General features: G+C 45.1%; 3 protein-coding genes across 6 annotated transcripts in view; 1 reads left to right on the top strand and 2 right to left on the bottom strand.

Moving 5' to 3' along the window:
• Positions 1-908: 908 nt before the first annotated feature.
• On the bottom strand, positions 909-2,891 carry LOC140281863 (V-set domain-containing T-cell activation inhibitor 1-like). Its single transcript, XM_072376367.1, has 4 exons — positions 2,755-2,891; positions 1,567-1,846; positions 1,254-1,303; positions 909-1,167 (listed from the first exon to the last, which is right to left on the bottom strand). Exons 1-4 carry the CDS (start codon positions 2,822-2,824, stop codon positions 953-955), a joined length of 615 nt encoding a protein of 204 aa, XP_072232468.1. The 5' UTR covers positions 2,825-2,891; the 3' UTR covers positions 909-952.
• Positions 2,892-6,335: 3,444 nt separating this feature from the next.
• Positions 6,336-26,172, top strand: part of LOC140281498 (uncharacterized) — a 72,902-nt gene continuing 53,065 nt past the window's right edge. Inside the window, exons 1-5 of one of the 4 annotated variants that reach the window (XR_011909766.1) lie at positions 6,336-6,569; positions 11,066-11,726; positions 13,014-13,175; positions 13,817-14,021; positions 14,145-18,343. Coding sequence is in view for 3 of the 4 variants with exons in the window: in XM_072375929.1 (XP_072232030.1) it covers positions 11,582-11,726; positions 13,014-13,175; positions 13,817-14,021; positions 14,145-16,038 (2,406 nt within the window). In the remaining variant the exon portion in view is untranslated. Of the gene's footprint in view, positions 6,570-6,591; positions 7,177-9,412; positions 9,800-11,065; positions 11,727-13,013; positions 13,176-13,816; positions 14,022-14,144; positions 19,601-26,172 lie in introns of those variants that run through there. The other 3 variants (XM_072375929.1, XM_072375931.1, XM_072375930.1) reach the window with 3 other exon arrangements.
• cyp17a2 (cytochrome P450, family 17, subfamily A, polypeptide 2) lies at positions 19,952-24,674 on the bottom strand. Its single transcript, XM_072375936.1, has 9 exons — positions 24,361-24,674; positions 23,284-23,404; positions 22,747-22,885; positions 22,193-22,422; positions 21,854-21,940; positions 21,277-21,492; positions 21,017-21,186; positions 20,302-20,405; positions 19,952-20,217 (listed from the first exon to the last, which is right to left on the bottom strand). Exons 1-9 carry the CDS (start codon positions 24,606-24,608, stop codon positions 19,952-19,954), a joined length of 1,581 nt encoding a protein of 526 aa, XP_072232037.1. The 5' UTR covers positions 24,609-24,674.

The raw sequence follows: 26,172 nt of genomic DNA on the forward strand, positions 1-26,172 counted from the left end.
GACTCTGAGGTCTGACTCTGAGGCCTGACTCTGAGGCCTGACTCTGAGGTCTGACTCTGAGGCCTGAGCCTGAGGTCTGACTCTGAGGCCTGAGATCCGACTCTGAGGCCTGAGCCTGAGGTCTGACTCTGAGGCCTGAGATCCGACTCTGAGGTCTGACTCTGAGGCCTGACTCTGAGGCCTGACTCTGAGGCCTGACTCTGAGGCCTGAGATCCGACTCTGAGGCCTGAGCCTGAGGTCTGAGGCCTGACTCTGAGGTCTGACTCTGAGGTCTGACTCTGAGGCCTGAGCCTGAGGTCTGAGGTCTGACTCTGAGGTCTGACTCTGAGGCCTGACTCTGAGGCCTGAGCCTGAGGTCTGAGGCCTGACTCTGAGGTCTGACTCTGAGGCCTGAGGTCTGACTCTGAGGCCTGACTCTGAGGCCTGACTCTGAGGCCTGACTCTGAGGCCTGACTCTGAGGCCTGACTCTGAGGATGTCCTAAACTGTGAACCGTACACGAGTCTGAACCTTTAACTGTGTTGGAATCTGACGTATGAACGGGTTGTACCACAAACATCGTGGCTGCACTGAGTGAAAAGGCAGCTGAGGGGGCTAACGGTACTTTGTGTTCATACATTTAGACACAAGACAACCGAACAGATCCATTTGTTGCTTAAATAAGCTACTCTAAGGTCACCAGAGGAGGAGGAACCAAAGATTAAGACTGAAATGACCGGAGAGGATCGTTTCAGGAGGCTTTAAGAAGTCAGACTTGTCCTCATCGTGTTCTTTGTCATTTTTAATGAGTCTCAGATGGTTTTATGGGACATAAATCCGGCTAAAATATAACAGAATTATCCTCTTAAGTTAAATAACTCACATTAAAAACCTGTTTCCACTTTGTCCTGATGAGAAAATGTACATTTTCTTCATTAAAATTCAATCTGTGACAGAAAGTCAGCCTGAAAAGTCACTGGCCTTCAGACGCTGCCACCTTCACGCTGACGCTGACCACCTGCAGGTTCTCCAGTCCGACCGACTGCCCGGCGCCCGCGGCGAGGACCCTCCCGCTGGCGTCCAGCAGGAACATGCTCACTGGCAGGTTCCGGACGCTGGACTGGAACAGCACAAAGAGCTCATTGGTGTCTGTGCGGTGGACGCTCACCTCAGGCTCAGACACCTCGCCTGCAGAGAAGCAGAGTCACAACAGCACTCTGTGGTTAAGTTCAGGCTCAGGTGGAGTCCGACTCTGAGCTCAGAGCTCTTCTTACCGACTCTAAGGGAGACGTCTGTTTCCACAGGTGTTCTCTCCACGATACACCTGGATCAGAAGAAACCAGAGGAAACGCTCAACTCCAGGAAAAGGTTCCACTCGGGTTTATAAACCTCATTTGTGTCCAAAGCATTTGAGAAACTTCAATTTTCCCCAGGTGAAGTAGGAGAAAACACTTTATGAATGAATGAAACAGCTCTGATTCTATCACGTTTCCCTTTTTAGTTTCAAGAAGAAAAGAAACAAACTTCCTGAAAAGCAGGAAGACGAGGTGTGGCTCGACCCACATCTGGAGCAGCTGCGTTACTCACATGTAGCTGCCGGTGTCGTTCAGTCCGACGTCCCGCAGCCTCAGGGAGCCGTCCTCCATCACATCCGTCCTCGAGTGGTACTCGGACGCCTTCTCCTTCTCCAGCTCTTTGCCGTCACGCACGATGTGAACCATCTGCTGGGACGGGCCGTCCTGGCGGACCCACTCCAGCGTTTTGACCTGTGACAGACTGACAGGTGTGGTGTAGCCACACGGCAGAATGACGTCCCTGCGGATCACTGCGAACACTGTGGCCGGTGAGTGGCTCCGGAGAGACGCACCTGCAGGTTTATAACATTTAGGAGAGCTTTAAAGGTGACTTTTTATGAAAAATCCATATTTTCTGATGCTAGGAGCAAATATGAGGAGGTCTGACGTCAGCAGCACCTGAAAAACTCCTGATGTTTATTCGTTCAAAGACTGATGATGAAATTCACTTTTAAACCATATTCATCCTGAGTTTAGCCTTGATGTCTAGATGTTCAGCGGGCAGCTCAATCAGAACTCATTTTTAATCAGATTGATCACGTTTTTAATCATCTTTTCATGGCTGATTTTCATATTTCCTGAGGGGTCATTCTGATTAAACCTTTCAAAGCCCTTTTTCTAACTTTTAATTGTCTGTGTAAAGAACAGAATGATTTCAAACAGATTTCCCCTTTAACAAGTCGTCACACAGCCGTTTTTGGGGCTGTTTTGATAGTGAAAGTAGGAATATTATGTGACATTTATTCCACTAATTTTATCAACCAGTTTGATCAGAAAACGGCTCCGTTTCTGGGGGAGATAGAGAGGGTAAAAGAACTGTGAGTTTTCACAGTTTCATCCAGTTATGTTAAAACATACAATCTTTAAGTATTTAAATCCAGGCGAACAACAAGCCGCTGCTTCTACCGTTCTTCACCAAACTCCATAAGCAGACCGGACATTTTAAATATAGCCTGCTGCCCAGATAAGTATCGTTTAAGATAGGGCATAACTTTAAAGCTCAACAAGTGTAAAACAGTCTTCTCTGTATATCGGCATTAAAATTATCCACATTAACTATTACTATCAGTGTAAAACGAAGTTATATTGCAGCGTACTGTAGTGCGTTGTCATGATTACAGAGGAAATGTATAACGGTCCAGTAACAGAAAGCTACGTCACCGCACACAAATGCTTCAGTGTTTTCATTTAGCATGCTCACCTTCCGACAGAGGAGTAAAGAAAAATAGCTCAAAACAGCCGCAGAGGAGGACAACCTGGGCGAATTTCATCTTAGACGTTTCCTGTTCATGAATGTCAAGTTCAGGTTAAACTTCACTACAACTCCGCGAGGCGGGAGCATACATGCTGCTTTCAAAGACAGTAGGAAGTCGAAACTTGTAGCTTCATAACAGGAAGGACAAAATAAAAAGCGACCGCAAGCCACTTCCCGCCTCATATGATAGTTAAACAGTAAAACGAAGTTGTTAAATTAGTTTGTTTCTATATTTTGAGCATCAAATACGCAGAGGTTAAAAATAGTATGATTGAAATGTTAGATTTCCTACTTCCGATAAATTATGAATGCAGCATTAACACTACGTCACAGCTGTTTCGGGGATTTTCGAGTTTTTTTGGCTCACTGTCAGCCTGTTAACCCACTTTATTCATCTTATTTCCTCAAGAAAACCCTCTGAACAGCAGCAGCTTTCAGAAATCATTCATTTAGTTCCGAAGACTGTTAAGAAACTTTCTCTGTGACACATTTTGTCTCTTCTGTGGTGTTTTGTTGTTTTTATTGGATAATTTCCTCTCTTCCTCTCGCAACAAACCTTCTTCTTTGTGCTTCAGCAGAAACAGTGGCTACAAAATGCAGAATCTGTTTGTCAAAGTTCTGTTCATCTTAAAAACGTTTCTGTATGTGAATCCAGCTCTTTGGAAACCTTCTCTTAGCTATTAATGAAGAGATGAATAATTATGGTGTTGCATTGAAGTGTATTGATCATCCGATTGGAAATAACTTTATTGAAACAGGTTAACACACAAAGTCTTTTATTTTAAACAAAATACACCAGGGAAGTTGTGGTATCTTGATGATATGGTTCTCATAATACTCGATTGTAACACCTGTAGCATCTTTTTTCAAGAGGCACGTTATCACAGACGTATTTCCGAAAGAAAATACTAAGTTTGAAGAAAAATCTTGTAAATTTTACATTTCAACAGCTTTTTTATTTGTACAGTCATGAACTGAAGAGATGTAGTGTTTAAAAAACACAGGCAGTTCCAAAAAAAGTGTTTTTTTACCTAAAACTTTAGACTTGTGGATATAGAATAGTAACAGATGAGTTAACCAAATAAAACTGTGAATTTAGCTTCCTCTCAACGTCACTGGAGCCAAACTATTCTTAGGGGTAAATATGATCTGAAAGTTTCCTCCAAAGCATTTCATATCAGTTTAGTGCAGCTGGCGTCAGTAAAACTGATGATGGATTGCAGTCTGTTGAACTGTGTTGATGATGCGCTGCCACCTGCTGGCTGCTTCCAGTCACTGCTTAATCGATCAGGTGACAGGTATCAAGTTTAAAGTTAGAATCAAACTTCCAGAAGTTTTAGGACAGTTTGTTTGCAACTTTTGAGGATAATCTGACAGTGTTATAAACAATAAACAGCAGAAAGTTGATACTAAAGATGTTTACTGAGTCAGATATTGTTTTCATGATAATGCTGAATTATTAATAACTTATCAACATTAAAGAAATTATCACAACCAGACATTTATAATGAACTTTGTGTTTATCCCATCAAGTTACACTTAACTTGCCTGATTTTTTAACAGAGTTTGGCGTCATACGTCACCGATAAACCTTTAAATACGGGTCATGTGACCAGTAAAGTCCTCCTCAGGTGTGCAGGAAACCAGCGTGTAAAGTCAGAGAAAACTGCAACATGTTGACACAAATCTGAGGATAAAAATAACTTTCAGTACTCTGAGGCGGAGCTGTAATAAATGCGGTTTACTTACAAATATTTGTACATTTTAAAGTAAAATCCTTGAATTGAACACAAGTTAAATAATGTAGGTAAGATCCAGACAATAAAGTGTTGAAGGAAGAAGTGTGGTAATCATCTTTTTCTGCTCTTTTTGTCCGCCAGAGGTAAAATGTTGCTCCAGCTCACTGAAATTTCCAAGAAATTAAGAACTTTTCTCTTGTTGCTAGGGAGCGGCAGCTTCCCTCGGTGTGCGCTCTGATTGGTCAGGGGAGGCGGGGTGCGGGCCAATCAGATGCCAGTGCGTCCGTCATGAGAATCCATGATCGCTCTGTTTTACCTGCTCGGCCTCACTGAGGCGATCTATCATGAGCACCGCCGCGCTGCGACCGTGCGGGTAAACTCGTGTTTTTTTCCTCCTGGCTGAAGGTTCGCGGTGTGAAAGTGTTTTTTATTGATGAAATCAAACACGTGGTCACTGACTCAGAATAACACCACAGGTCAGACTGCGGCTAGTTTCGGTGGTTTGCAGACCGACTGATGGTCTGTGCTGCAGGGGCTGCTGCTGGCTGTCATGGCGGGGCTGTGGAGGTGTCAAAAACAAACACCCGGACAACTTCCGGTTTGCTTTAGTGCCTTTAATCTTTACAAAATTAAAGTTTTCAGTGGAAAATGTCACTTTTACCGCAGTAAAACCCGTCAAACATTAAAATATTACAAAGACTGAAGAAATACATCCATGTGAATTGTTAATGATTTATTATATGATTGGAATGGAATGTTTCCAGGATTATCCCACACAATGAATAAATACTATAAAGAAGATAAATCCAACAGAAGACATTTAATCAACTAAATAAAGTGAGAAGTTTCATTCTCTATTCCTCACTGAAAAGCAGATGAACGATCAGGTACTCCTCGCTGTTCTGCAGTTTAAAAAACACTTTCTTTGCTTCTAAGAGACAGAATAGGACTTTAAAACAATGATATCCAAATACAACCCTAATTTATAATAAATCTAATTGAAGAAAGCAACGATTTTCAACCTTCATTTGAATCAAACAGGATGTTTTACAGGTGTTTTACTATTTTAAAACAACTGGCAGCTCATAAATGAGCTTCCAGGCGAGGTGTCACGGTGCTCTGGCAGCACTCAAGTGTAAATATATTTAAATTGTCACAATTGTCATAGTGACAATTTAACTGTGACAACAGTCATTGTCACAGTTAACTGAATTGATGTTTGGTTGAACTCAGCACAATTAGTTATCTGATGTAAAAGTTCATATGGAAACTTATAGTAATTAAGTAATTAATTACCTAGAGTAATTATACTCCATTCACTAAAGTACCATAAACATTTCTGTACCCAACAGTTCTTAGAAAAGTGCCTCTTAAGGTTTGTAAAAGGTTTTTCAGGTAAAATTTGTGGACATTTGTTTTAGTTTAAAGATACAAAATCATCATTCAGAACTAATGGAACATAATTCTACCTTTGCTGCCTTTATAAATATCTATATGGAAGTTTTCAGTTCGACTGTAGACAGAAAATCCACCTGTTAGCTTTGAGTTATTTATTCTCTATTATATTCATTTTTTTTAAATAATTGTTTTATTATTTTTTATTTGAATAAATAAATATGATATTCATGGATGAAAGTGTTCTTTTATATATTTCATAAAAGTCAAAGAACTATTCTCCTTCGTTTTGTTCATATTTAGTGAGCGTGTTGATGTCTTCTGTTTGTTTTAAGTATGTTAAAAGTTCAGTTTTAAGTCTTTTTACTCTGAAAACCACAGAGACCGGAAGTGGGTGGTCTCGCGCCGCGCTGGCTTGACGTGCCGCTGGCGCTGATGGCGGCGGGGCTGGCGGAGGGTCGCACCGATGAGGGAGAACGAGGAGGCGGGGGACCGGAGAGACACAGAAAGGAGGCCCCGGCGGTACCGAGCACCGACAGCCCGCTAAACGAGCAGTAACCACACCGACAACGGCAGCAGCGAGGCCCGCAGACCGACTCACAGGAGGCGGAACTGGTGGACGCAGCGGTACGGTCGTTTTTGTGCTTCGGTTACCGAGAGAGGGGGGGATTTTACGGTTAACAGCAGCTGGAGGGTCCGTCTGCAGTGTCGTTGTCGGTGAAACCAAACACGGCAATATGTGCGGTCAGATCGGAGGCAGTCAGCGCGTTCAGGACGCTGCGGGTTAAATCATATGAGTGAATTTTTGTGTAAACGGAGGTTGTTTTCTGACGTTTTCTGCCGTTTACACACGGCCTCTATGTATGTGCGTGATGCGTTCACTGACCACCAGTCGACATGTTTACCAGCTTGTTTCCCGAGTGTGTGCGCGTGCAGCATTGCAGCATGCAGCCGGAACTTGGCCCGGTTATAAACTCTTTACAGACCACCGACGTTTCTTTGTGAGGCTCCCGAACCATGTGTTTGTGCGCGCGCGTCTGTCCACCTTTGCATGTGTAAATGTGAGGAACACAATGTGTCTCGAGAATCCAGATGTGAGGACATCTGTGCAAAGTGAGGACATGTTGTCGCCTCAGTCGTCGCTGCTCGCAGGATCTTCAAATGGCTGTTTAAGACTTACCTTTTTTTATGGTTTTCAGGGTTAAAACACAGGAAATCAGTCATTGAATTGCGGGTATTTGATCACAGGAGCCAATATGACCTGAATAGCTTATAGCTCACAAATGTTCTGATCAGAAAATGTGTTTCCATACTCTCTGATCCTGTGGACAGTTCTGTTATTTTTTGTCAGCTGTATTATTTCATGGCAGATAATGTATTTTCTTTTACTTTTGGCTGGATCTTTAAAGGGCTCTTTGAGGGTTTAAAGTTGGCTTTAGTTGTAATGTAATCGATTTGAGTATTTTAGGTGCAACATGTAGAAGCGTTAGTTTAAAGCTGTTTAAATAAGGTATTTTGTGTGTATAAATGTAACTCATTTGTAGGCAATGTGTTGTGTTGTGTTATTTTGCTGGTTTCTACCAAAGGTAGTATGCAAACCAGCTGTCAGCCTGCATAATTAATGCGTACTACTTTGTGTTTTTATTCTACCAAAGTTAGCATGTTAACTGACATTAGCATGCTAACCAGCTATCATTAGCCTGCATCATCACCTCGTACTACATTGTGTTTTTTTATTCTACCAAAGTTGGCATACTAACAATATTGACAATAATAATAATGCTATTATCAGTAGTATTTGTTTCCATTTGAGAATGTGATGGGACATCACACCAGTTTGCATGTTGGGATGTTACAGCCATGTGAGTCATTCTGTAATGTAGGGCTGCGGCAAACAATTATTTAGGTAATGTGCTTGTGCTAGCGGGTAGTTCTGGTGACATTTCAATAGAAATTAGCCACATTTGTCCAACACAATAAACACAAGTTGCCACAGCCTCTTTCTGTTCTCTGCTAGCCTCCTTCTGTTCTCTGCTAGCTTCCTTCTGTTCTCTGCTAGCCTCCTTCTGTTCTCTGCTAGCCTCCTTCTGTTCTCTGCTAGCCTCTTTCTGTTCTCTGCTAGCCTCCTTCTGTTCTCTGCTAGCCTCCTTCTGTTCTCTGCTAGCCTCCTTCTGTTCTCTCCTAGCCTCCTTCTGTTCTCTGCTAGCCTCCTTCTGTTCTCTCCTAGCCTCCTTCTGTTCTCTGCTAGCCTCCTTCTGTTCTCTCCTAGCCTCCTTCTGTTCTCTGCTAGCCTCCTTCTGTTCTCCGCTAGCTTCCTTCTGTTCTCTGCTAACTTCCTTCTGTTCTCTGCTAGCTTCCTTCTGTTCTCCGCTAGCCTCCTTCTGTTCTCCGCTAGCCTCCTTCTGTTCTCCGCTAGCCTCCTTCTGTTCTCTGCTAGCTGCCTTCTCAGCTAACAAGCCGACTGATTTTCATTAAAATGTTAATGTAAATGTTCCCTTGTGGTTGTTCTGCTCAGTGGACTCGATGTGAACTGGCTGCTTTCTGCTGAGATCCGGTAGCATTGACGTTGTGCTATCATGCTAAGCTAACTAACTTTTCCAATGGGCACACTGTTCAGTATTTTATCTTTTCTTTTCTTTGAAATGCTCCCAAACTTTAAACATCTTTCCTTTTTTTCTTTGATTTTGCTCCTCGTTGTTTCTTCCATAAAATCTGCTACAAACGCAGCACATGTGCATGTTGTGCGACAGTAATAACTGTCCGTGTGAAACAGGTGACCTTTGAGCAGCACATGTTGGTGGGAGTTAAACAACGTAAATAAGTTGCATTTAGGATTTTTTTGTAATCATGTTACTTGAGAAATGGCCTCAGCTCTACCCGTCACTGTTGCCTAGTTAGCTTTGGCTTAGTTTGGTGGAAAAAAAAATTGGGCTAAATGGTTGTGTGAGGGTTACAAGATGCCAAGGAAAAAGATGAACAACATAGATCCATTCACTTGTCTTGATTTATAACCCTGATACACTAACTTTTCTCAGATTTCTGCTTGTTAAAAAGTACATTTCAAGTTCAAAACTTTATGAATACAAGAAACACAGTTACAAGTGCAAGATTAGCTGAAAAGTAGGTGTTGCGCTAACATCTGATTCCCTACAAAATCCTGACCCTTGATTTTTAAAATGATCCTAATATCTAATAAAATGATAGAACATTTAAATTAATTCAGCTCTGGGTATGAAATAGGGAATCGTAATCATTACATTACTAGTTACTCATTTTGAAATGTTAAAAACAAAAAAGTGTTCCTCATGTTGTTATATCAAGTAGAAATAGACTGAGACATAATCTCAGAGGCTATTTCTGTGAGTATGTGAATAAAAACAGGTTCGTATGTAGGGTCATAAACTAACCCACTTACCCAGAATTCATAGTGACATGATTTCAACCTCAACGTTTGTTATTTTACACACAGTTTATGTCTTTTGTTGAATTGTTCACTCGGTTTGTACAACAATCGTAGCAGGAACCAGTATTAATTACATTTATCTAACAGCTAATTATCTGCTATGATTTTATGAAAGTAACAGCTGTGATGGGACGTCTTTTAGATGATTTATTGTGATGCCTGCCAGCCATCATCCTTTAAGTGCTCTTATCAGTTCTTTGTGTTATTTCTTGAGGAAAGAAACAACCAACAACACAAGAAATGACACTATGAAGTCGTTAGCAGCCGGGTAACGCTCTTTCACCCTCTCATCTGTCATCCTCCCACTCGCTGCCATCATGAGGAGGCTTGGACCTGCATTAGCAGAGGAAGGCGTGGGTTGGTTCATTATTGATGCCATTTCAACAAAAGAGATGTAAATCTTCAAATTGACATGTTCAGAATTTCTGTCTAATCATTTTTATCTCTTGTGATAAATGACCGAGCAGATGGTCATATATTAAAGAGATAAAAAGCAAAGCATGTTCTCTTCTGTAGAGTCATGTAAGAATTTAAAGGTCCCTCTTGATTAAATGTAAAGTAAAAGTAAAGACAAGCTGCAGCGAAATCGAGGACATTTGTCTGATTTTATAGCTTCTGTAATTCTTATCTGATGCAGTAAAATTCCCATTAAAAAAACATAAAGAATCATGCGATTTGTCTCCCAGAAATTAAATTCTGGACTTTTTAACAGCTTTACTTACGCCAAGTGTTGAGTGTGCCGTTATCTGCTGCCAGCAGCAGCCGTCTGGCTGGAAAAGGCTGAAAACAAAGTGAGACAGCGTCTGTGTGCAGCTCTCAAATCATTCGTCATTAAGCCATAAAAACTGAATTCTTCATTGATAGAATCCACCAATGTGCACGTCACTAAACGCATTAAACCATGCGCTCGTGAGGCATCTCTCAGCCAATCTCAGCGGATTATTGCTGCTTTTGTGGTTCTGACCGTTTATCGACTTATTGTCTGTGCAAACTAGAGAAGTTCATGTAGGAATAAAAAATCTGTTTGGTTTATTCGTCCAACACCAAGTGCAGAACTGACGAGCTTCACGGCACTTTTTCCCCTTTATAGCTCAGAACATCATATTCATTCTCATGACCCTAACATAATCCTTCCTAAATGTACACATTTATAGGACAAAATTTGAAAAATGTCTGTCAGAACCAGAGAAGCGACAGAAGTGGAAAAGGACTAGATGGTGAGCAGATGTCCAGTATAAGGTTAAAGGTGACGACCCTCCAGCCCAGAATAAACACTGATATGTTTAAAACTTACTTGGATTTTTTGTTAAATTGGATCAGAACGGTATTGACAGCCCTGTGACGGACTGGTGACCTGTTCAGGTGCCTCTCACCCAATGACAGCTGGGATAGGCTCCAGCCCATGTGACCCTGATGTAAAGTTGCACAGAAAATAGATGGATTTAACTGGCAGACCTGTCCCGATGGTGCAGTAAACCACTGGGGTCCCCACAAGTGTGTGTGAACGTGCGTGTGTGTGGACAGAGTGGCAGCATTGTGTCTCCTGAGGTTTGAGTCGGTGCAGTGATGAATATCAATCAGGCCTGTATTAACAGCTCTGTGTGAGTCTTGTTATTTATCAATAAACTATTGTTTGTTTGTTTTTTTTCTGTCTCTCCAGTTCAGGGCCTCCTATTGGTCGCCGTCCTGTCTCAGCCCCTCAGCTGCTCCTCTCCTGCTGGACTACTTGTAGTTTTTAGTCACAGAAGTAGCCGTGTTTGCTGGTCCTGGTGAGGTCAGGGTGTTTTTTATCCGCCTCCAGGGGGCGCTGTACCGCAGCTCCATTTGGTGCTAACTGACATCTGATAAGCTTGTTAGCTTGTTTGTCAGCACGATGACACTGCCAGGCTAACAGTGGCGTCACTGTGATCTTCACAAACACAACAGGAGTTTCACCTGAAAATGTAGATTCGATCATTTTATTTAAGAAAGCTCGTAGTTAGCGGCTAACGGCTAGCTTAAAAAAAACAAACTCCTGCTTTCAGAGCTGAACTTCATTCTGAAAACAAATAAGTTCATTAAAAATGTAGTGTGACTGTGACCAGAATTCAGCGTTCTGCAGCAAACAGCTAGTTAGAGGCTCAAGGTGAGCAGGTAGCTGTGGCTCGGGGTTAAGTGTGGGCGGAGCAGGGGTGCAATGGAGTACCACTCAGGTGGCAGCCTGCCCCTGCTGGGGAGACCGCGGTACTGCCCCGGGGCCAACGCTAATGGAGGATACCTGTGTGAGACTGGGCACTGCTGTGGGGAGACTGGCTGCTGCACGTACTACTATGAGCTCTGGTGTAAGTATTTACGTTAAATCGCTCATCTTCATTTAAGAGGAAATGTTTCTACATGAAACTCCACCCAGAAGCTTTTCATTTTCCCAACAAGTAAGGGCTGAATCGTTCACTTTGATCAGTTTACTTTAATTAGGCCTCAACTATTCAACAGCAATGCTGCCTTGAAATGAACGTACAAAAATAACTTTGGACACTGTGGGAAATGTGAAAAAACTAATGTTTTATTCACAAAAGCACAAGAAAATATGTTAAACTGAGGAGAGCAGCTGCTGGACCTTTAGGAGAGGAATGTTGTCCCATTCCTGTCTGATAGAGGAGTCCTGGGTCTTCTCTGTTGTATTTTAGATGTTTTCAGGTGGTGAAACATCTGGACTGCAGCAGCTGGACTCTTCCACTACGAAGCCGTGCTGCTGGAACAGATGCAGGATGTGGTTTAACTTTGTCCTGCTGAAATATTTCAGGCCTTCCCTGGAGAAAGGAGCAGATGTTGCTCTAACATCTGTTCATACCTTTCAGCAGCGATGGAGCCTTCCAGATGTGCAGGTCTCCAGTTCCAGAGGCACTAATGCCACATGTGGCTTCTCTGCACGATGGAGCTTTAACCTGCTTCTGCCTTCCAGGACAGAATCATGTGTTGCTGCCATCAAATAGGAAATATATCTGGTCTGAGCTCCTTTATTCTCCAACACAGCCTGAACCCTCTGAGACAAGCTTTCTGTCATTTCTTTAAGGAGTCTTCAGGAATAGTTCTCCAGGCTTCTTGAAGGACATCCCAAAGCTCTTCTTTGGATGTGGGCTGCCTTTTGTTCCGTTCTCTGTCAGATGATCCCACACTGCTTCAATAATGTTGAGGTCCGGGCTCTGGGGAGGATTCATCCCTCCATAAGACCTGTTGCCACTGATTTTCAGTCCACTTCTTGTGTCATTTGGCACAGCTCAGCCTTTTCTCCCTGTTTCCCTTCCTTAAGAACGGCTTCTTGACAGCCACCCTTCCATGGAGACCATTTCTGATGAGGCTTGGGCCAACAGTAGATGGATCAGCTGAAGGTCCAGATGCATCTCTCAGGTCCTGTCAGGTCACAGCTGGATTTTTTCCTCTTTCTTAAGGACATCACTTTCAGATCCTGTTCATCTGCTGTAGATAGTTTTTTAGGCCTGACACTTCTTCTTTTGTCCTCCACTTGTCCAGTTTCCTCAAATGTTTTAAGGACACACTGCACACCATGCTGAGATATGCCAAGTTTTCAGCTAATATCAGCTGTTGAGTTTTGTTCTGCTTGTGTTCAGGGTTCTGGATGCTGTGGACCGTCCTCATCCTGTTCAGCTGCTGCTGTGCGTACCGACACCGCCGAGCCAAACTCAGAGTCCAGCAACAGCAGAGGCAGAGAGAGATCAGCCTGCTGGCCTACCATGGAGCCAACTCCTTCCCCTCCTCCATGCTGGACCTCAGTAAGTTACCCAGCTGTGTTTTATTCATCCAGACTTCATCAACCAAGGTCCAAACCTGAAACCAGCTCAGCTGGACTTTTCAAATCAGGGCGTGAGAGTTAAAGGGAGAGTTGAAAGGTCAGATCCACACATCTGTACTTTGATTTGTTTGAAGTCTTCAGCAGCTTTCATCACCATCATTTCAGGATGACAGGACACGTTTCCAGGTTTTCCGTGATGTGTTGGAACTTTCTTTGTGTGAGAGTCGCCTCTCAGCTCTGCACACAATGAAGCCAGCTCTCGTTTTGTCTTTTTGTTTGCAAATGACGCTCGGCTGTCAAGTGATGTGCTGCTTTTCTAATCTGACGACTCAGTGGAAATTTACAGGCCTTAAAGGGGAACCCTGCTGACTTTCAGAGGATGAAACTCCAATTAAATCCTGCAACAGCTTTTCTTTTTTTTTCTTATTTCAGATTTCTAACTCAGGAGGATTTTTTCTTCTGTATGAATTATGTTTCTTTTCATCCTACCAAAGAAATGTCCTGAAAAGTTGTTAAAACAGTCTTTAGCTAACTCTGCTGGAACATTAGCCTCAGATACAGCTCAGCACACATCTGTGTGTCTGGATATCCTGTCACCTTCCTCTCCTTTTGCATCTTTAGGTTTCCTGGCGTCGCTGAAGCTGCCGTCCTATGAGGAGGTTGCAGCCCAACCCTCCACTCCTCCTCCACCCTACAGCTCAGTTTTCACCACCCCACGCTACCCCCAGCCGCCACGCGCCGCCGACCCCCATCTGCTTACGCAGCACGGCCCGCTGCTACACCGACCCCTAAGCGACGGTCCGTCCTCTCTCAGCTCCGACAACAGGTAGCGGCTCCGCTCTGTCATCACCTGTAAAAGCGATGTAATGCCGTTAAGGCCGCCATGTTGTTGCCATTTTGATGTAAACTGCTCAGCCGAATGATATTGAATCTATTTACTTTCCCGCAGCTCCAGTTGCTCCTGTGACTCCTGCTGCCCCTCCTCTCCTTGTAGTTCCTCTCTGTCAGCGCCTGTCACCTATGAAACCGACACAAGCCACGCCTCCACACCAAGTGAGGCCACACCCCTCACTCTCGATGTCACCATGGAGACTATTGCTGCTGCTGCCAGCTGCTTGGAGGCTCAGTGTGCCTCTGAGATGACGGCTTCCACGGTGGCCATCGACATCGGAGAGGCAGATGCTGACCGAGCTGAAGAACCAATCGCCAAGGACTCGAATCTTCCCAACCAGACTGTTACTGTGGCCGTTGTCACCAGGGCGGCTTCCCCTCAGCCTCCGCCTTCACCTGGCCCTCAGCTCACCCTTCCTCTTGGAACTACATCTCCCACAATGCAGCAGCTTGACATAGCACCGTGTTCTTCATTAATCAGCACCGGTAGCTCAAGTACGCTCCCCAGTCCAAGCATTGTTGCTCTCCCGTCCATCCAAATCGTGAGTGTTGAGAGTTTGTCGGGGCCTCCTACCCCAACAGCTAACTTTTCTGACAGCTGTAGCGCAGCCAAAGCCCTAGAAACCCTACATTTGACAAGAACTTTTGTTCCAGCCAGTGTTCCTTGTAGCCCAACTTCAATGTCACCTTCAGATGCTGGAAGAACTTTGTCTCTCACAACATCTTCTGCCAGCCTCCCAACCCCAGACCAGAATCTGAGCCTTGTGCCAATTCTGACCCCATCAACCCTTATCCAAACTCCAGTCGCTACAAACCTTATCCAAGATCAAGAAGCACCACTCACTGATCACACTCGAGCCCCAAATCCAGCTCTGTTGAACCTCAGTCCAATTCCAAACCCACAACCTGAGACTCCAGTGGTCCCAGATTCAATGATTAATCCCATTCTGACTCCCTCAAAGTCGAATCTTACCCAAGATACAGACATAGCGTCCATTTCACCCTCATTAATTATAAGCCAGAACCTTGAATGTTCACCTGGATCAGGTTTAGTCCAGGTTCCTCTCAGCCCAGGGTCAAGCTCGCCCCAACACTCAGGCTCTGGTGCTGCTCTGCCATCTTGCTTAGAGTCGATTGCAGCCTCAGACCCTTCAGAGACTTCTCTGGTCCTGTATGACTCATCCAAGTCAGACCTTACTCCAACATTGCCTTCAGATGTCCAGGCTGGTTTAACATCTGGTCCTGGATCATCATCAGGTCCTCTGTCCACCCCAGCTCTCACCTGTCGAGCACCTGCACCCCCTTCGTCCTCCTGCCCAGCCATAACCATAGAGTCTGAAACTTTATTTACGACCTCTCAGTCACCCCTTGCAGTTCTGTCTCCATCCTCACCTCGATCCCCTCCCTCATTCCCTGCTCCTGCCTTACTTTTGGACCCGCTCACCGCTCTGCACCAGTCTGACAAAGGTGGACCTTCCTGTGGCCAAGCATCCTCCCTCTCCCCTTCGCCCCGTGCCACCCAGTCCCCTCCGAAGCAGACTGTGTTTTCTCCTTGTGTGGACGTCTTCGAGCCTGGCCCCCCCAGCTGGGAGGATGGAGAGGAGGAGCAGGAGAAGGACAATGAAGAGGACGAAGATGACGACATGGGAGCTGATGAGAGCCAGTATAGACATCGCCGACTCACCGGTGACTCTGGGATTGAGGTGTGCAGGTGCAGAGTAGAGGAGGAGGACGATGAGGAGGAGGAGGAGGAGGAGGAAGGGGATGGAGAGAGGAAGGACGATGGCCGGAGAGGAGGAAGTGGAAACGCGGATGTCCATGACAGCATGGATTGTCCTGTGAGAGGACAGATGAGCACAGGGGACGAACTTGCACTGTGTACCCCCACCGCCACGACCACACCGACATCTGATGACAGCGGCAAAGTTGTCATTGCCATGGAGACCGTGTGATAGACAGAAGTGGGCGGATCCAACCGTCTGCTGATGTGGGTGAACAGGAAGGGAATTACAAAGTGATGTGGAGCTCTTTCTGTTCCCACAGAGGCTGTAAACCTAGATGATTGTCTCTTTGAAAGACCTGTTAGACGAGCTTTAGCTCATGATATCATTTTCCATTGAAAGATGGAATTCAATGAGCCGTGGTGCCAAGTTTCACTATGTTGAGGGGCATTTACTCAGATTGCATCCAGGTTTGATGAAGTTTAGGAGCGTCTGCACATGGAAAAGTAGGACTACTGTGGATCCCTTCACATAGGAGAGCTGTCTATGTATGCAGGATGTTTAAATATGCACACAGATCTCATGCATCCACATCGCTAATCCTCCTTTAACCATGAAATACTGACCTAACAGTACTGTACAGTTACAGTCCCGTGACATAAACCCTCACTAACAGGGGAACCTGCACCTTTCACAACCCTCTGACCCACATTACATAAACCCTGAGTGAAAAATGCCATCAATTCCACCTGCCCTTACAGAAATGACGCTTTCCTCCATTCGTCAAAGAAATGAACAACTTTAAATAGCCGAGCATTGAGCCAGTGGTCCCTTGCATTTGGTCTTGAGTGACGGAGGTCTGGACATGTGCCGGGGACAAGTTGGCTGTTTTGAAATGGAAGAGAGGTTGATGTAGGAGGATGATTCATGCTGACTGACTGACAGAGGGACGACTGATTCACGCCGTGAGGGCCACGTTTTGATGGATGAGTCTGTCAGCAGAGCCGAATCTGTTTGATTCTATGTCGAAGCTTTCGAGGTGGATAATTCAGTCGGTTTCCTGCTCGTCAGCCTCTCAGCAGAGAAAAGCTCTCACATAACAAAACCCCCACAACAATGGGTGCTTTTAGCCCGAAACAAAGCCCCAAACAGAGCGAGCACGTCAGCATCCCGTCTTTGTCTTGTTCTTTGAGTTTGAGGTCAGATGAAACAATGCGTCGTAGACACCAGCGTCTCCACTTCTACACTTTGCTTTACATGCTGTGGATCTCTCCATTCATAGACACCTCTCCTTCATATCTGATCCGAAGATGTCCCAGGGCCTTAGAGACGGCAATCCGATCCTGTTAAAAGAGTTAGGATCTATTTTTAGGCTTGATAGATGCGTTTTTGTGACAGAAAGACGTGGAAGTAGAGTATATTTTGTCAATGAGGCAGAGTTGGTGCCGTTTGTTTTGTAAGTGCTGGTGTGTTCAGCTCACCTTAGAATCAAATTAGAAGTGAAGAGCAATATTTTTCATCAGCTAGAGTCTGTGTGTAAATAATTCCCCAAAAAGTGATGGAGCCCAGCTGCAGAAAGGGTTGAAGGTTTGGACCTTCCCCTGAACAGCAGCACTTTGTGGACTGAACCACCCAAAGAGATCATGCCCAGCATGGGGGTGGGCGGTACCATCTTCTAACGGCGCCAGGGCAGAAAGCTAAAGTTAAACATGTTGGATGACAGCAGAGCACTGATGGGGCTGCAAACTGAACACAGAAAGCTGCTCCAGCACAAATAAGAGATGCTCTTTCTCTTAGAGTTGGAAAGCTTCCTGAATGTGCAGCCTGTTGGAAAAGGCCGACTCTTTAGAGAAGCAGTGCAGACCAACCTGAGCTGTTCACAGCAGTGAGCGGAGACCTGGGCCGGTGGCAACATTATCACCCTTCAGGGGTGACCTGATGACATCATTCAGCTGACTGATCTTTAAACCCTGTGTCCATGCTGCATTACTTCACTCTACATGTATAGATTTCTTAACAGAGGTGTCCATACGGATGCCCGTAAGGGACAAAGCTACGCTGGACCTCCTTAAGACAAAAGCAAAGTCCTGCCATAGAGGACGTGAGGAGGCGGCCGTTTCTGCTTCAGGCGTCCTTGTGAAACTCGTACACGACGCTGGATTCGTGTTTGGTTTGATACAAATGATCCGGTGTGGCTAAAACTCGCAGATGGTGAGACTTCTTAGAGCTTGAGCACATTCTCTGGTGGCGCCCTTGGTTTGTTTTAACCCGTCGGAGGCCGGAGAACAGAGGCTGAAGGACCTCTCCAGAAGGGTGACACTGAGCTGTTGATGTTGTAGTTGATGTTGTGGTTGATGGTGTTTTTTGTTTACCTGAACTAATAAGGTGATATATCTCCATGGTTTCTGAGTGCCATTTCTACTTGACAACTGTTACTACTTAGCATTAGCTCGAGCTCTGTGTGAATGTGGGCTTTTGAGCAGAGCGACTGGAGAAATGTCTGAATTCTGTCTGTAATCTCAGGTTCCCAAAGGCTGTGCAGCACTGATCAGCTAAATGAAGGCTTATTTTATTCAAAAAGACTTCTGACACGGCCTGAAAGGACGTGCACACTGGGAGTGATTGGCATCTTGCCATGATGTTGTTTTGGTGGAAGTCTCTTCAATCTGATGTATTTTCAACCCAAGCTGGATGGAAAACATTGTCATCAGAGAAAGAACCAACAATTTCACGAGTATGTTGAAGTTTTACGGAGATTTATTAACCAATATTTAACTAATCTAGAATTAAAAGAAGTGACCCACCAGTTCCCATGTTGGGGTCTCTTAGGTTCAGGATGTCAACAGTCCTGGTGCTGCTGGGCATTTTGGCCGTAAAGCCTTCGACCGACTTCGAGATAAAAGGCTGGATGAAGTGCATCAGCTGATCGTAGGACTGCATAACTTTGGGAAACCTTGTCTTTGCGTCTTTTCTGTTGAGTTCTATGGGACTTGTTTTTCATTATATGTCAGAATCTCTCCTCTTCGGTCTGAAGAGTTCCGCGTTGACTGGATTCACATTGACTGGTCAGAGATGTGCAGAATGAGACTCGTAGGGAACAGACTATCCCCAGATCGACAGTATATCCTGGTATCCTGTGTCCATAGCATCGGATCATCGGATTGGTTTGAATCATGTGGTTTTTTAACTGTGACATTGCTCTTTTTTGGGCTAGTTTTATAGCAGGGAACAGAAAAAGTGGGCTTTGACCCAAATGAGCTGCCGGGATAAGGTAGTGAAGGTGATTATTCATCAGGACTGTTCTGAGATAGAACTGGAAATCCAGCTGAAAATTCTGATAGCTCAAGATATTGATCTGCTATTACTCAGTAAAACCAGTACTGACCCTGAAATGTGACCCCAGTCAAACTGGATCCGGATCAAATGACTGTTTTAGCCCTTTGGTTTCCTTTCACTTGTTTTTTGAGGAGACTGAAAGCGGCTCCACCTGTAAATGATTTAATTTACAAAGACGTTTGTATCTATTGTACAAGTCCCTCCCTCCGTCTGCAGGATGTTACTCTGTTCTCGTCATCTCTTCTGTCCTTGTTTGCATGAGTTTGTGCCGACGGAGTGAATGGAAGAAGAGATTCGTTGTTAAAATCCCTTAATATTATGATAACAACAATGCTAATTATTAGTATTACTAAATCAATAGTTGGTGTGTATGTGTGGATGTATGTGTGTGACCGAACTAAACCAGCCTGTTTTAAAAGTGTGTGAAAATATAACAAATAAAACTGTTGAATCTAAAGCTGTAGTTTGTGTTTGTGCTCAACCATATTCATCCCCACAATGATATGAGAAAAGATTTATTCATTAGAAAATGGTTTAATCTGTTAGAAAAACACAGAAACTAACGGCTAAAATCTGTTAGCCTGAAAGAGTTAGCATTGTTAGCATTTTTTCTTCACTGAATATGAACGACGGGACAAAAAAAAAGTTTATTGCAACTTTAACGAAACAAACTACTGAAGAATAAAAAACAGTTTTGTGTGTAACCATTAGCTTTGGTAATTATATGAACAGGTTTTTACTTCATTAACCGATTAGCAAAGAAACTTCTTTTGTCTTGCAACATGGTGACTGTTGGCCCCGCCCCCTTTCATTTTGCCCCTCCCTCCCACCCTGGCCTGGGAGTAACTACGACCTTATAAGGCAAAGGTTGCAGGACCACACCCAGACGCCCCTGCAGGTTCGGTGGGGAAGCCCCATCTGGCAGCCTGAAACTCATTCGCTGGAGCAGAGAAGACAAGAAAAGGAAGAGCTCCGTTCTGGCCAGCGATTCGCCAACGCAGACTCGGGGTCCCGCCCCAAACGGTAGGAAACAGGATGGTGTGACACGCTGACCCTGGTCGTCAAGGAAACGATCTGGAATGGCAGGAAAACACATGAATAAGAGGTGTGGGGACTGATGCTCCTTAGAAAACTGGTGTTTATCCTCCTGTGCGTTACCTGGGTTGAACAAATCGGGCTTGTCCCAGTGTTGGGGGTCATGGTGAATCGACCACATGTTGACCAAAACTCGAACTCCCTCGCTGACGGCATGACCTCCAATGCTACAGGAGACAAAGTGATAGTTAGCATTGAATGGGCCTTTAACCAACACTCAGCTTTAGATCTCTCAGTAAACGTCTTACAACCCGTCATTCTTTAAACATTAACTCCTAACAAATGATGTGTGACAGGCAACAAAGTGCCTAAAGATAGCATTTAAAATGGCTTTAAAGTTGTTATGTGTGAAAATATTGCTAAAGAACATTTTAGAACATGACGAGACAATCTGGATCCTTGGAAGTCGTACTTAAAGAAACAAGAGTTGGACCAACAGTTTGACACAATGCTGTACATTAAGTATAATCAGGGGGTAAAGGATCACCCCAGAGATTAAAGTAAATGCAAAGAAGAGCTTTTTTTTCCTTTTGTGGATGGTTTGATTGAGTTGTGAGTGAAATCCTAGACGTTGCTTCGTACCCAACAAAGTAATTAATGCTGTCAACACTGGAAACGGGACTTTTTCAAAGCTCACGTTCATGAACTGAGTTCATTTTTGGTCACACTAAACATTTAAATCCATCAATAGGTTTATTAACTTATTAATCTTTAGTTTATTAAGTTTATTAATAAGTCAGCAGGCAGGTGATGTCAGCCCTGGTGTGTGGACGTCCACCTGCTGCTGGTCATGGCGCTGTGGGGGATCAGCACGGGGCTGACCGGCCGGATCCTCATCCCCTCATTGATGACGCAGTCCAGGTACGGCAGCCGGCCGCGGTCCGACACGCTCACCGCTCGCTCGCTGCCCACATTCTCGTCCAGCTCCTTCTGCACACGCTGTTGGACCTGGAATGGGCGGAGCAACCCAACCAACCATTAAGAGCTGACCTCCATCACCCAGCAGCCGCATGGCGTCGGTACGACTGCTGCTTGTACCTCAGGGTGGTGCAGCAGGTAGGCCAGGATCCACAGCAGTGTGGTGGACGTCGTCTCCACCCCGGCTCCAAAAGCCTCAGCCGCCGTCATCAGGACGTGGTCGTCTGTTATCCCCTCCTCCTTAAACCCAGACGGCTTCTGACCCTGCCCAATGTTGGTTTGGCCTTTGAGCAAGGCATCAAGAAGGTCACGAGGATCGCCTTCACTTAGTGATGCCTGTTGCACCAGAGAGAAACTCTAAATTAGATTTAATTTAAAATAGGAGTGAAGAATCGTCTCATTCATTAACTCATTAAGGTAACTGGATCTTATTCCTCAGTTCATCGGGTTAGGGTTAGAGTTAGGGTTAGGAGAGAGTGGTCAGACTGAGCCCCAGAGCCAGACGTCTCCCCACAAAGATGTGCAGGAGATACCCTCACAGGCACTCAGGCAGTGCCGTGCACAGACTTTTTAAAGGGCAGCGCAGAAAGAGAATAAACCACTGCATTCAGGGTCTCCAAAGCTTAAACCTTTCCACAGTCAGTGTGTGAACTGTAGTGAGCACTGCGGCCTGCAGGGGGCGCTGCAGGGTTGTTACCTTGTGCTCCTCCAGTTTGCGGCTCAGCAGTCGATCTCTGACAGCGATGCACTCCTTCAGTTTATGAAGAGACGCGTTAGGAAAGATCTGAAGGACAAACAAGCTGCCGCTGAACATGTGATGGTGGCCGAAGATGAAAAGCAGCAGGCCAGAGACGGATCATCCCCTCTGCAGCACTTTTACACTTCACTTTGTACTTTATCCATGTGACTGAGCTACCCAATAAACAGCTGAGCAAATGTAGGAATTTATTTTCAGTGCTGAACATTAATTATGGAAATATATTAAACCCAAACATGTGAATAATCAGCTGGAAACATCTCCGGGTCTCCAGCCTACCTTCATCCAGGGGTAGATGTCCACCAGGCCTCCTCTGGCGATCGTCTCCACGATGCCGTTGTTGTATCGGATCACCTCCTGCAGCTCAGCGTCGCCATGGTGATATGTGCTGCTGAACACCAGCGTGCACACCACGTTGGTGACGGCTCTGGTCACCGCGGGACACGGGTCGAATCCGCGAGGTCCGTTTGACAGCAGCTCGACACACAGACTGTCCACTGCAGATAAGACTGAACAGAGCATGAAACGGTTTAAATGCGCTTTAAATCACAGCCTGATGAGACTGATTCAGCAGACACAGAGATGAAGGCCTTCGGTCTGTCTGGTTGTGCTCTGATCCTCCTTTAAACGGGATTAACTGTGCTGTTCGGTGATGTTTCAGTGGTGTAATCTCTTCATTTGTGCATGTCTGGAAATGTAAGCATTAGTTTTCCTGTAACTTTCTCTGTTGATTCTCCTTTTGCTGAACACTTCTGTATGTTTGCACCTGATCAGGATGAGGCCTGAATTAGTTTGTTCTCCCTGAAACAGACGGAGGAGGAAGGATGAAGTACCGATGTCCTGCAGGCGACCGGTTCCTTCTCCAAACAGAGTGAACGAGTTGTGGACGAGGCGGCGGTGAAACCTCCAGAGAGGAGAGTAGTCTGCAAATGCTATGTCTTTGCCTCCTCTGGTCAGCAGGTTGGTGGTGACCTGGACAGGAAAAGAGCTCGATTTTAAGTGAAACTGTGACACTGTGGCCGAGCACCATGTTCTCAGAGAGAGAACTGACCCCAGAGCAGTCAGACAGTAAAGAGGCGACTCATCACTGACGATGGAGGTTTCCTGTTATTATTTTCTGAATCTTTTCTTAGTTTTTTTCAGGTTTTTCACTGATTTCAGTTCAGCAAAAAGCTCAAAGTTGAGTCCTGCCAACTGTCTAAAGCCCAAAAATATAAAATATGACCCCAAAGAAGTGCTTTAATAACGTAGAACTTCAACAATGGTTAAGACAATACGTGAATAATTTCTGTTTTCTGTTAGTTTTAGATGAAAGCAGCTGTGGATGCATGAGGTCGGGAGGCAGTTTTCTCTCTCAGTGCACGGCTCACCATGCTGGGTCGTCCAGCGAAGTCCTTCCCCCTCTGCAGCAGAACCTCTCGGGCGTGTCGATGGTCGTTCACCACCACGGCGTAATGAGGGCCGAGGTGCAGCGCAAACAGGGGTCCGTACCTGCAACACTCAGCAGGAAAGCAAATTCTATTCCAGATCACGGACATAGACTGGAGAGAACTGAAACATTATGGAGAGAACAACCTCTGCCAACAGCTAGTAAACGTTAACCAGATGAACTATGAGCCTTATACACAGAAACTAATCCATCCAAACATAAGTAAAGACTGAATGAATGTTCCTTCCACCTGATCGTTCCACACAACAACTAGTCCTTTCACACTGTACCAGTCTCTTTAAATATTAACTAGTCCTTCCACATATTAACTAGTCCTTCCACATATTAACTAGTCCTTCAACACATCAACTCTTCCTCATGAACATCAGGTCTAATAAACACTTTTAGAAACAATTCTTCACAAATATGAGCCGTTACATCCAGAACTAGTCTTCCCATTATTTGAGTTGTCCTGTCACTTTAAATATTAACTAGTCCTTCCACATATTAACTAGTCCTTCCAAATATTAACCAGGCCTTCAACTTACATCCAGAACTTAACTAGTCTTCCCATTCTTTGACTTGTCCTGTCACATTTTAACTAGTCCATACAAACCATAACTAGTTCTTCAAAACAACATAGACTCTTGATTAGCACACATTGATATAACTAACGAGTCCCTGCAAACGTTCCCTAACCCGTCAGAATACTAACCAGTCCTCCTTAACTAACTGAGTTACATTAAAAGGTGGGAAGGCCTCCTCCAGGACCAGGATTGGGAGCTCCGGGGCTCCTGGGCTCCGGGGCTCCTGGGCTCCGGGGCTCCGGGGCTCCTGGTCGGAGGAGGCTCCGGGGCTCCGGGGCTCCTGGTCGGAGGAGGCTCCGGGGCTCCGGGGCTCCGGGGCTCCTGGTCGGAGGAGGCTCCGGGGCTCCGGGGCTCCTGGTCGGAGGAGGCTCCGGGGCTCCGGGGCTCCGGGGCTCCGGGGCTCCTGGTCGGAGGAGGCTCCCTGCTCTCACCTGCGAGCCAGCTGGGTGAAGAGGAGGTGAGGAGGGAGGCCTCCCCCCAGCCACGGGAGGCTGCCCAGGACGGGGAGCCACGGCAGGCAGGGGATGGAGCCTCGAGCCGGGGGAGAGGACGGAGGTTTGGTTTCTGGAACGGCTCCACGTGAGATTAGGAAGAGGACGGCCACCAGGACGAGGAAGAAGACGAGGAGGATGGAGGGAGAGAAAGAGGTGTAGAAGGAGGAGAGGACACAGGTGACCATGGCTGCGAGGAGACGGAATGAGGAGGCTGCGAGGAGCCCGCACTTTAATCTCCACACGAGGAGACCTTGGACAGGCCGTGTGAGCGTGTTGTTGATGTGTGACCATGGCGATGAGCGTGTTTATCTTGGTCAGACAGCCTTGATGTTATCAGGCTGCATGTCATTGGTCGCTACGACGACCTTAAAGGAGAAAGACGGGACGCCGGTTTGTTGTCTTTAGACACATCCTGATCAACTTTACCTTATTAAGCAGCAAACAAACCTCCTGTGATGCTGTAATAAGGACATTTTATCATCAAACCTTCATAAGATTCTGAGGTTTTACTGCTTTATCAGTTATTATCAGTTATTATCAGTTATTATCAGTTCACAGATTCCACTTCACTGCAGCTGTCAGCAAACACAAAGTCACACTTACTGATTTCATTTGTCGTTATAAATGTCCATGTTTTATGTCTCAGTGCTGGATAAAACTTTAAAGGTTTTGGTAGAATAAAATATATATGACAGAGTTTTATTGTTTTTTATAAAGTAAAGCTGATTTTATAAAGTTTAGGCTGGTTGTGACTCAGTTCTGATTAGTTTTTGGTTTTAGAATAACTCTAGATATCTTGACTTTGGTTTCGACTGGGTTTTCAAATGGTTTAGGAACTAGTTTTGAACTGGTTTGACAATAGGTCCAGACTTGGTTTTGTTATGGGTTTGGACTTGGTTTTAGCCTCTTGGATTAGACTGGATTTTAGATTTAGTTATTAGGGTTCTAGACTTGATTTGGACCTGGTTTTGTACTGGTTTGGGTCCATATTTTGACTTAGTTTTGGACTGGTTCTGGTTTCTGATTGGTTATAGAATTGGCTTTAGACCGGTTTTGAAGTTAGTTGAAGACTTAGTTCTGACTGATTTTGCATGTATTTTGGACTGGTTCTAATGTGCTGTTGAACTGGATTTTAACCAGGTTTCTGACTTGATTTTGTACTGTTTTGAGACTGGTTCTGAACTTGATTTTAATCAGTTTTTGCATTGGTTTGGGACTTGTTTCGGATGACATTTGCCTTCATTTTGAACTGGTTTTAGTGCCCATAAAATGTAATTTGGGATATTTTGGTGGGCAGAATCAGAACTACTTGTTTGCGTTGTGGCTAATTATATCCATGTATGTCTCCTGCTGCAGAAAGTGAGTCTGGGATCAGTCAGACGCCTCCTGATGGTGATGGAAAAGCAACATCTGAGCATCTAAAAGTGGTCCATTAAATGTACAAAGTGTGAGTCAGTGCTGCAGACGACAGAAACCGAAGGCCGAAGATTTTCTGACGCCACCAGGCTCTGAACACATTTATGTATCTATCACAGCGTGTTATTTGTAACAGGTGGAGGGAGCAGGAGGTGGCGCAGCGCCATGGCAACAGTCTCTGGCTTCGCCCACTCACACACACACATTCCTCCATCATCTGTCTTGATATAGTCTCCTCGTGCTCCTGGAAGCAGGGTTTCTCTCCCCTCTGTGGCGTCAGCTGATTGTTCACGTTGCAGCCGCGTCGCCCGGCTGCTCGCGAGCGGCTGTCGC

Source organism: Leuresthes tenuis, unplaced genomic scaffold (assembly GCF_036924035.1).
Source record: "Leuresthes tenuis unplaced genomic scaffold, fLeuTen1.0.hap1 SCAF_22, whole genome shotgun sequence".
NCBI classification, from domain to species: Eukaryota; Metazoa; Chordata; class Actinopteri; order Atheriniformes; family Atherinopsidae; genus Leuresthes; species Leuresthes tenuis.

What these genes read in the sequence shown, in the direction of transcription:
- LOC140281863 (XM_072376367.1), bottom strand. Translation starts at nt 2,824, where the DNA reads ATGAAATTCGCCCAGGTTGTCCTCCTCTGCGGCTGTTTTGAGCTATTT. An exon ending in AACGACACCGGCAGCTACAT is followed by an intron (nt 1,304 to 1,566) that starts GTGAGTAACGCA and finishes CTTCTGATCCAG; the next exon opens with GTGTATCGTGGAGAGAACAC. An exon ending in AGACGTCTCCCTTAGAGTCG is followed by an intron (nt 1,168 to 1,253) that starts GTAAGAAGAGCT and finishes GCTTCTCTGCAG; the next exon opens with GCGAGGTGTCTGAGCCTGAG.
- cyp17a2 (XM_072375936.1), bottom strand. Translation starts at nt 24,608, where the DNA reads ATGGTCACCTGTGTCCTCTCCTCCTTCTACACCTCTTTCTCTCCCTCC. An exon ending in TTCACCCAGCTGGCTCGCAG is followed by an intron (nt 23,405 to 24,360) that starts GTGAGAGCAGGG and finishes TGAGTGTTGCAG; the next exon opens with GTACGGACCCCTGTTTGCGC. An exon ending in CGGTCGCCTGCAGGACATCG is followed by an intron (nt 22,423 to 22,746) that starts GTACTTCATCCT and finishes TGCTCTGTTCAG; the next exon opens with TCTTATCTGCAGTGGACAGT.